The 10,702-nt window shown below is 55.6% G+C and overlaps 1 protein-coding gene across 1 annotated transcript in view; it reads left to right on the forward strand.

The window, feature by feature from the left end:
• Nucleotides 1–10,308, forward strand: part of SYT13 (synaptotagmin 13) — a 41,458-nt gene extending 31,150 nt beyond the window's left edge. The window contains exons 4-6 of the mRNA XM_079102767.1: nucleotides 1,868–2,169; nucleotides 7,134–7,263; nucleotides 9,615–10,308. Coding sequence (XP_078958893.1) covers nucleotides 1,868–2,169; nucleotides 7,134–7,263; nucleotides 9,615–9,919 — 737 coding nt within the window. The 3' untranslated portion in view covers nucleotides 9,920–10,308. The remainder of the gene's footprint in view (nucleotides 1–1,867; nucleotides 2,170–7,133; nucleotides 7,264–9,614) is intronic.
• Nucleotides 10,309–10,702: the final 394 nt, after the last annotated feature.

Raw genomic sequence — 10,702 nt, forward strand, 5'->3', positions numbered from 1 at the left:
TCCCATGCCCCCCAGAAGGGCACACCCCTGATGCCTAACTTCCTTCCACCAGGCCTCAACTCCTAAAGGTCCCGCCACCTCCCAAGAGCACCCTCAGCTGGGGACCCGTCCTCCAGTGCCTGACCTGTGGGGGACTTTTAAAGTCCAAGCCATAACTGGTTGTTTTGTTTTGTTTCTGTGGCTCAAGATGAAACCCAGGGCCTCCCCTGTGCTCAGAGTGCCCCAGCTACACCCTCAGCCCCTGGTCTCCTTTTCCTGAGTGAGTGGCTTTCCTCTTCATTGTCTTAAGATTTCTCAGCACTTTCATGTCGGGGTCTTAAGCCCCCTTGCCCTTCTCGACCAGCGACAAGGGAAGGGGACACTCCCCAACAAGGTCAGACCGGGATAGGTAGGGCCGACTGACCGCCCGCTCCCAGCCCTCTGTGCGGAGGACAATCAGACGCGTCAGGGAGACCTGTCACAGCAGGAACTCGTTTATGGAGGAAGTCACACAGCTTTTATGTAGGGTGGGGGCTAGGTGGGAACCAATCAGCTTAAAGGTCAGCAAGGCATGGGGGGTTCACGCAGGTGAGAGTCCCATAAGACTATGTGGCAAGCGCGAGCTGATCACGTTCGCGGAACTACTGTTAACCAATCCCTGACGGTGGTCCAATTCATCGTGACCAACTATTGAAACCGCCTTTGAGGCCTTGATCTTGCTCCCTCGCCAGAGAGTAAGGAGTCAGCCTGAGTTAGTTAACCTGTCATTAGTCCCAACACTTTCATATACTTTAGTACATCTGGCCTTCACGACAGTCCCGTTTTATAGGTTAGGAAACTGAGGTCTAGCAACAACTCTGACTTGTCCAGGAACATGCCAACCAGCTGGTGGTACAGTCAAGCCCAGCCTTCCTTGAATCTCAGGAGAAAGCTCTGTTAGGCTACATCACCTCCTTCTTCATGTCCTTTTCCTGTGAAATGTCAGTTCCCACTTCCTGAGTTGTCCCTGAAGAACCAGCTATCAAAGCACCACTGGTGGGAATTTTTGGAGTAAATCTGCATTATTATGCATTCAAAACCTGCTGGATGATTCCTATGAATGCAGTAATCTGGATCTCGAGCTTTTCCCCAAAGGCCTATGTGATAAAGGCTTGTTCCCCAGGGTAATGCTGTGAGGAGAGAGTGGAGCGTTTAGGAGGCCAGGCCTAGGAGAAGGCTTTTAGGTCTTTGGGTTAGGTTCTCAAAGGGAATTGGGGTCCTGGTCCTTCCTCTTGCTCTTGTTGGCTCCTGGTTCTGAGGTGACTTGATTTAGGCCTCCCTTCAGGTCTAAAAGCAACGGGGCCCTGGATTGGAACCTCCAAAATTGTGAGCCAGAATAAACCCTTTTTCTTTATAAGTTGATTACCTCAGGCATTTGTTATAGTAACGGAAAGCTGACATGATCCACGTTGCACAATGCATTAAAAACACCAAGTTTCAAAATATAAAACATTCATGAGGCAGCAGCCAAGTGATTCACACCACAAGCGCTTATGTGGTAAATATTTAAAGTACAAATGAATCACAGTGTCAGCAGCAGCACTAATAAAGTCATCCCAGGGGCCCTGGCACCTTGGGGATATCTCAGAATCCTGAGGTCAGCAGGGCCCTAGGAAGCACTGACTCTTGTTACTGTTCCAAGGAAGACTAGTGAGTGCCCCCTCGGCCTCCTCGGATGACCTCCTTTCTCTAATTATCTTGCTGCAAAGCAGTGCTGCAATTTTCCAGAGTGGTCAGCCCTGGGGTCTTTCAGACACCCAAGGTCATGGCCATTCATCTGAATTCCACAGCCCTAATTAGGGCCATGCTGCCCCTTCCCCAGTCCCATGTCTGTTGTCCTTGCCTGCAGCCGTGACCAGCGAGCAGGACGGGGGCTGCGACTGCTATGTCCAAGGCAGCGTAGCCAACAGGACCGGCTCCGTGGAGGCCCAGACAGCCCTGAAGAAGCGGCAGCTGCACACTGCCTGGGAGGAGGGCCTGGTGCTCCCCCTGGCGGAGGAGGAGCGCCCCACGGCCATCCTGACCCTGACCCTCAGGACCTGCGACCGCTTCTCCCGCCACAGCGTGGCCGGGGAGCTCCGCCTGGGCCTGGACGGGGTGTCCGTGCCTCTGGGGACCGCGCAGTGGGGCGAGCTGAAGACCTCGGCTAAGGTAGGCACCTCTCAGTGGGCTCGGGGCGCGCCGGTCAGCAGAGCGGGAAGGGCAGAAGTCTGGGCGGCGCAGAGCGATCAGCCTCAGACCTTCCCGCCTGTGAAAGGCGGGGCGGGTCTTGAACCCGCAGCCCTGGGGTGGCCGTCGCCGGGATGCCCGGGGCCTGATCCTGCTCCAGCAGGCTTCTCGTTCGCCAGGCAGAGACACCCTGGCTGGCGCAGAAGCACACTGACCTGTGCGTCGGCCCTGACGCTGTGGCAGTGTTATCCCCATTTAAATCCAGGGACGCTCCTTCAGCACCTACTGGGCCCCACGCACTAGGAGAGGAACCAAGAGAGGAGGGGCAGATCTGTGCTGCAGGCCAAAGGGCTAAACTGACACCGACCTGACGGTGAGGAGCACGAGGCTCTCTGACATGTGTCCAGTCCTGAGATGTCCAGGGGGAGCCTGGCCACCGCCTCTGATGGAGAGTTCTGGAAGGTCTGCGTGCAGTGGTGCTCATGCCTGCTGAGAGGCCGGCTCCTCTGAGAGGGGCTCCGTGGGGAGAAGACCATTGTTCCCCACAGGCCAGGGCAGCGAGGGGGCCAGGGAAGGGCAGGGCTGTGGTAGTGGGTGGGAACATAGGGCCCCGGGTCAAGGTCTCCACTGAGGATCTGCCTGTGGTGCCCACCAGCGTCCACCAGCCGGTCAGCTGTACTATCTGGAGACCGTGAGGCCCACAAAGCCCCCAGTGTGCACCGACCAGTCTGTCTAGATGGCTCACGGCCCTGGTGCTGCATTCTGAACCTGGTGGTCGGCCACAGTTTCCAAGCCTCCCCTGGTCAGTTGTGACGCCCAGACGGTGCCTGGGGTCCCCCTCTGACTTCCCAAGACTGTCCCACTTGCAGATGAGGGAGCCTGCAGGGGTCACCCAGCCAGGACGCAGCAGAGCTCAGCCTCGAGGCCAGGCCTCTCCAGCCCGCTCTCCTGTGATGTCGCCAGCCACGCGGGCAGGGGCAAGCACCAAGCGTGACTCGCAGGCGCCTTTCCTGATGCCTGGCTGCCACCCTCTCCCCTGCTGGCCATCATTTCTTCTTTGTCCCATTTCCTTTCTTTCCTAGGCAGAAGAAATTGATAAAAATTTTAAAAAGAGTCACAGCCACTCTCAAGGGGATCGAGGCGGTATCAAAGCACACTATAATTAGCGTGTGATTTGGGACTTGTGTGGAATCTCAGATGGGGGCCTCCAGGGGAGAGCCGACACTTCTATTTATTAAGCTCGTCAGCTGGCTTTCTTGGAGACACAGAGGGTCCCCTGGGCCTTGAGGCCTTGATGGCCCTGAAGGACTGAGATTCAGCCCATCTAGGCAGAAGTCCAGGCCCTGTCCCTTGCCCTAGAGGAGCGGTATCCTGCATTCATCCCACCGATACCCTGCCCTGCTGCTCTGGCACACCCTGCCCAGGCCAGGAGCTGGGGACCAGGTCACACTACAGTGGAGCCCCCTTATCCATCCTGATAATCACCACTGCTGAAAGCTGTCACTGCTCCATGAATATTCTAGAATATTCTAGAATGTGTCTCTTTGGGTGTGTGAAGCAGAGCCCCAGGCCAGCCAGAGAGCTCCCCCTGCAGGTGCAGGGTGTGGGCTGATTTGAACCAGGTGGCGGGAGCAGGTAGTTGTTCCAACCCGGTTTTATTTTTCCAGACCACAATAGGTTAACAGAGGTGCCGGCAGCCTCCAGTTCTAGCCGGAAGACACTGGGCCCAAAGCAGTAGGTGCGTCATTGAGGACCTCAGCGAGTCTGCTCCAAGGACAGCCTTGAATGATTCATTGAGAGCCCTCGAGGACGAGGACGGGGGTGGGGAAACCAGGAAGAGGGGGAGGAAGAAAGAGGGTCATTGTTGTCAGCTGGCACTTGGAGCCGGCCAGCTAAGGCGGGCACCGTGAAGTCTCTGGCTGTAGTGCAGACGGCATGCGGGTCCAGGGTTCACCCTTCGCCCCAGGAAACAGTGCAGTCTCCCCTGGAGTCGTGGATCAAGCGCAGTCACCTGTGGCTACAGCCCTGGCCACCCAGGGAGCTCTGATAAGTGACCTTGAGTCGGAGTCTGTTCCCGGCCACTCTGCGGCCTCTGGCTAGGTGCCAGACACCAGTCCCAGTCTGGCTTCCTGCTCTGTGAAATGAGAGGCAAGGGGCAGACTGGCCACGCAGGAGGCCAGTACCATGGATTAGGACCCGGGCCTCCCTTTCAGACCGGGCCTCCTCGGGGCTCAGTTTCACCGCTTTCTAGCTACGGGACCCGGGCCAGCAAGCGACCTGGCCTCTCTGAGCATCAGTGTCCCAGAGCGGAACAGGGTCAGTGTTCCTCTCAGGTTGTTGAGGTGAAACGGGGCGCCTCTCCTCTAAGTTTCCTTGTGACGCTCCTGTGCCAGGTGCTGAGCCCGCGGGGTGGACCTAGACCATGCGTGGCATAGAGCGCAAGGGAAGGGCTTCATACACGTTACCTGCCGTGATTCAGGTCTCTGCCAAGGTTCCCAAGTCATTCTGTGACATGGCTGATCACTGTGGGCAAAAGGCGTGACCCCTGGCAGGGGTTCGAAACTGCAGGCGGAGGTTTCCCCCAAGCCCGGCTGCCTCCTCTCAGGCAGTACCGGTCGCTCCTCCACAAGGACTAATGACCACAGCCCCAGTAGATAGTTCCGTCCCACGTGCTGTGTTCCAGGCACTCTAGGCCCTCGAGTGTGACAGGTTAACTCCTCCCGACCCAGCGGGGGTGGTGCACACATGGAATCCCCCGACTCAGGAGGCTGAGGCAGGAGGATGGCAAGTTGGAGGTCAGCCTCCTCAATTTAGCAAGACTCCATTTTCAAAATTGAAAAAGAAAAAGTTTGGAGAGGTAGCTTGTTGGGGTCTTAAGCCCCCTTGCTCTTCTCAACCAGCGACAAGGGAAGGGGACACTCCCCAACAAGGCCAGACCAGGATAGGTAGGGCTGACTGACCGCCCGCACCCAGCCCTCCAGGAGGAGGACAATCAGACGCGTCAGGGAGACCAGTCACAGCAGGAACTCGTTTATTGAGGAAGTCACACAGCTTTTATGTAGGGTGAAGGCTAGGCGGGAACCAATCAGCTTAAAGGTCAGCAAGACATGGCGGGGGGGGGGGTGTTCACGCAGGTGAGAGTCCCATAGGACTATATGGCAAGCACGAGCCGATCACGTTCATGGAACTGTTGTTAACCAATCCCTGACGGTGGTCCAATTTATCATCATTAACCTTTGAAACCACCTTTGAGGCCTTGATCTTGCTCACCTGCCAGGAAGTAAGGAGTCAGCCTGAGTTAGTTAATGTGTCATTAGTCCCAACAGTAGCTCAGTGGTAAAGTACCCCTGGGTTCAATCCCTAGCACTGAAAAAAAAAAAAAAAAAAAAATCTTCATGACACTATCAGGTAGAAATAATCCTATTCCCGTTTTACTGATGAAGAAATAAAGACTCAGCCAAGTTAAGTAACTTGCCTAAGGTCACACAGCAGGTAGGTAGTGGGAATGGAACTCAGACCCAGGCTGGCTCTGGAGTTGTGCTCTCAGCGTTACAGGGCTTTGCTCTGGGTTGTTAATGAGAAGTGTCATTTTAACAGTGGTCATTAGAATTATAATTTATAAGCTTTGATGAGGACTTCCAAATGCTTTTTCTCATGTAATGCCCTGGGATTCCTCGGCACTGAGCGTGGCCCGTGTTACGCCTTCACTGCTTCCTGTCTGCCCCATGCGATGGAGCTTCCTGGAGGCTGCCTGTGTTTTCATCGCTGCTTTAATGGTGGCATTGAGCACCTAGTCGGTGCTTTCTGCATGTTCGCTAAATGGACGAATCCCCGCTTTCTTTTCTGGCAAGGAAACCGACATTTGGAGAAGCTGAATAACTTCTCGGCATCCCACAGTGGCGGATGGTGGGGCTGGCTTGGACTCTGCTGCCCTCTGTCATTAGACACAGGGGTGGGGTAATCCGCTGACGGCCAGGCCCTGGCGGTGGAGGTCACGGTGTGCGCAGGGTCCAGGGAGATAGCAGCCGTCATTGCCCCTGCTCAGTGTGACAGGAGAAGCCCAGGGTGCTCTGTGGCCACTGCCCAGGCCCTGGTACCTCCCTGGCTCCCGACGGGTGGCTCTGGTGTGCCTGTTCCCTCCAGAACATTCCCCCCAGCCCTCTGCCTGGCAGCTGCCTTGGGGACTTTGAGGAAAGGCCATCTGCTTTCTGCTCAAAGAGGAGCCTCCCACCTCCCGCTGGTCCCGCCGCCCGCACCTTCTCCTCCCTGCCTGCTCTCAGGCTTGGCCGCCTCCAAAGCCCTAGCTCTGGAGGAGCCTTTCTTGTTGATTGAAATTCCAAACAGACCCTCGTGGGCATCTCACTGGAGACTTGGAAAGCTGCATTTGCAGGACAGGTGTGTTCAGATGCTTCCTGGAAGCGTCTGCATCTCTTCTGAGTGGCCACTGGCCATTTGTCTCTAGTGAATTTCCTACACCATGTGCCTGACCTCTTTGGGGCCAAGCAAGCCTCTGCCCAGCACATTACATCACTATTGTCCCTCTCAGCCTGCATGGCCGGGCTGCAATTATCTTTTCAAATGCAGAAATACCCCTCCAGCCTGCCTGATTGGTCAACGTAGTGATTCTCAAGCTGTGTCCCTGGAACCCTAAACTTCTACAGAGAATCCCTAGGAACCAGGGGGGTGGGAAGCCTCTGTTCCTGTTGTATCTCTGCCCTGTTGTACATGTTGGGCTTGAATATACAACATGAAGTCACATTTTGTAGGAAGCAATGACCCACAGGCCCGGTCTCCCTCCTCTGTGCCCTGCTCCCTTCTGCAACGGTGGGAACCCCACTGTGGGTGAATGGTTGCCGGGATGCCTGTTGGATGCAAGTCCAGAGTGACCCCAGCCTCAGCAGCCGCTCCCAAGTCTGACCCCTTCCCGCCTGTCCCCTCCGTTGCAGGAGCCATCTGCAGGAGCCGGAGAGGTCCTCCTGTCCATCAGTTACCTCCCGGCGGCCAACCGCCTCCTGGTGGTGCTGATCAAAGCCAAGAACCTCCACTCCAGCCAGTCCAAGGAGCTCCTGGGGAAGGGTAAGGTGGAGGGCAGAGAGCCAGGGGAGGGGCACCAGCAGGAAGTGGGGCCAAGAGAGCGGAAGCAGAACGAGGCTCAGTTCTCAAGTCGCCACCGTCTGTGGGCACTGGGTTCACTGTCTCCACTCAGCCAAGGACTGTAGAACAGGACACAGAGAGAACGAGCCTGCAGCAGGTTTATGGCAAAAGCCACAGTGACAGATGCCTGAGAAGAGAAGGGGCCCCAGAGCCGGGAATCCAGGGGGAGCTTTGGCCTGTTCTTTTTATGGTCTCTGGAATTTCCTCCTTTCCTATCTCCTCCCCTGTCCATGCTCTCCTCACTGTGATTGATGGGTGCCCCCTCTGTCCATGTGTCTGTTTCATTTTCCCTTCGGGTCCCCACTTAGGAGCCTAAGTACAGAAGGGTCTGTCTGATTGGGTCCCCGCTTGTGTCCAGGAGCATGTCATCAAGCAGGATGTTGACCTCATCAGAAGAGCCCCTCCCTGCTCCTTTGTTCTGCCCTGCCCCCGACCTCCTCGCGGCTATCTCACCCTAGCTGCTGAGGCCCTCCTTCCTCTCCCTCAAAGTCACCCTCAGATGCATCTTCCACCTAAAGCTGCAAACCTCTTGGAGTTCACGTCCATTCGTTCCTGGGCCCAGCTAGGAGCTGCCCGGGGCTCCCCGCCTGGGAGCTCTGCCAAGGGTCCTGGGAACCCAGGACAGACACTACTCCGGGAGTGGAGTAGCTGGCCCGGGCCTGGCTGGATGCAGCTCCTGGGCAGGCAGCCATGCGGGCAGTCCGGGTTCTTCCGCTCCCATCTCTGCTAGCCACCACTGCCCTCCTGCCCCCCCAGTGCCTTCTCTGTTCTCAGCCTTGGCCAGCTGTCACCCCACACCCGCTGAGCGTGGGCGAGGCAGAAGGTGTGTGGGTGAGACCAAGCCTGAGATTCAGGGCATCTGCGCCCCACATACCCACAGAAGCCTCTTTCCAACACTTTGGAAGCCTTGGTCTTCCTTTCCAGATACCCCAGCCCAGGTCCCAGGTCTTGGGGATCTTCCAGAGTAGAAGAGCAGCCCAGGTTAGCGGGACACTACCTCAACTGGGATCCAAGTGCTCATGACAAGATATAAATAAGTCTCTATTTATAGAAGGAAACAACATAGAATTGCACTGTGCTCTGATTCTTTGAGCAAAAGATTTTGGGCAAATGAAAATCAAAAGGACTGAGCAGCTTGCTGGAAGATTCCGGAGCCCATGGTTAGAGTTCAGTGCTTTCTCCTTATGCCCTCCAGTCAGCTCTCCGCCTCTTTCTCTTTTTTCACAGCTCTGTAAGAACAGTTACAGCTCAGCACTTGGTCTCTGAAATCTCTCTGCTGAAATAACAAACTAACCACCCGGGGGGGGTGATAATTGCAGCAATAAATACAAAGTAACAATTATTCTCACATTAGCTTCCCGAACCTTGACTAATGAAAAAGGAATTTCCTCCTGAGCTAAAGGAAGCTGTCTGGTAACCTGCGGGTGGGTTTCCTGGGGGACAGTGCTATTGGACAGAGCCTCAGGGTGGGGGACAGGCAATCTGCCTTCACCTTCCCCATGACTCTGGGGTCCTCAGAGAAAGACTTACAGAAGTATAAGTGAGAACTCACCAGCCAGTGGGACAGCTGCTGTCTCAATAGTGAACGAGATGGCTTGGATGCATCCAGGGGACAGGGACCTGGGAACAGCATCACTTTTCTGGTCTGAGTTTAAAATCTAGCTGAGCCATTGTTCTGGACTTGGTTTGATCTAAAGATAGGAAGTTGCTTGGAAGGGCTCATGGCAAGTGACCTCATATCCATCCCCAACATGGCCCATCCAGTGACCAGCATCCTAAGTTATGGTATAGGTCAGCACCCAATCCAAAACCCCAAAATACCAGGTGCTCCAAAATCTGAAACTTTTTAAGCACAGGTGGAAAATTCTATACCATGAAACCTGGTTCCTGCCCTGAATCATTTTTTTAATTGCATAAAATTACCTTCAGACTGTGCATGTAAGGTGCATATGAAACAAATTTCATGTTTAGATAGACTTGGGTCTCGTCCCCCAAATTTCTCAATATGTATCTGCACACATAACAAAATCTGAAAAGCCTCCAGACTCTGAAACACTGGGCCCCAGGTATTTGGAGTAGGACTCTTCAGCCAGCCCAGCCCATTCCCAGAGGCAGAAAGGTTTGCTGTACCCCACGTCCAGAAAGGTTTGCTGTACCCCTTGGGGGGCACCTCATGATTGTTGAATGAACGCACGTCCCAGAGGGGGAGTCGGGAGGGACCCCAGGAGCTCACTTGGCCTCTCTGTCTCCCTTTTCTCCCTGTCCCTCCTCAGATGTCTCTGTCAAGGTGACCCTGAAGCACCAGGCTCAGAAGCTGAAGAAGAAGCAGACGAAACGCGCCAAGCACAGGGTCAACCCCGTGTGGAACGAGATGATCATGTTTGAGCTGCCGGACCACCTGCTGCGGGCGTCCAGCGTGGAGCTGGAGGCGCTGAGCCAGGACGAGGCGGGGCGGAGCTGGGCGCTGGGCCGCTGCAGCCTGGGCCTGCACACCTCCGGCTCCGAGCGCAGCCACTGGGAGGAGATGCTCAAAAACCCTCGCCGCCAGATCGCCATGTGGCACCAGCTGCACCTGTAGCTGCCCGGCCGCCCTCCGCCATCTCCCTGTGGGCCCCTTCCTCCTTTGACGCTCGGAAGGCAGAGGCAGAGGGTTGGCGAGGCCCCTGGTCCCCTCTCACCACACTCCCGTTTTTAGAAAGCCAGCCCCGCTGCGTGTGGAAGCGGGCCATTTGGGTCACACTGAGCAATGGTTTTGCTCATCTGTCGTGGGAAGAGCCCCCCATCGGAGCACCTCATGTGCAGGCGAGCTGAGGTGAGGTTGGGCCGGAGGCAGGGAGGCTCCAGCTGAGGAATAATGGGCGCAAAGAAGATCTGGGCTTTTTAAAAAGAAGCATTTCAAAAAATGATAAAGAAAATAAAATCATCCCCTATCAACCCATACATCAGACTGTCTGGGTGAAAGGAAACAGCCCTGAGCAGCGTTAACTCCAGCCCCCTCCAGGCAGAGCCCCGCTGTGCTCAGACATTAGCATGTGAAGAATCACCAGCAGACTCCAGCCGTGGACCTCCGGGTCATTGTTCCCAGCCAAGGCCCGGCCCTCAGCCACAGGCACCGCGATCCCAAGCAGAGCAGAGCAGGGAGGACCCTGCTTGGAGAGACCCCTTCTACAGCATTCCAGACAGCGTCCAGCGTGGACAGCCCTCCACGGCCCCAACACCAGGGGCACCTGGTCTAACGCCGTACTCCTCAACTGTCAGAGTGAATTTACGTCCTCTGATTTTTATTCATTTTAATTTTTCATTTTAAAATCTGTGCATTTCTGATTCTGCTTTTGGACTCCCTTGTGTGCGTGGTATTTTT

Source organism: Sciurus vulgaris (genome assembly GCF_902686455.1).
Source record: "Sciurus vulgaris genome assembly, chromosome: 11".
NCBI lineage: Eukaryota > Metazoa > Chordata > Mammalia > Rodentia > Sciuridae > Sciurus > Sciurus vulgaris.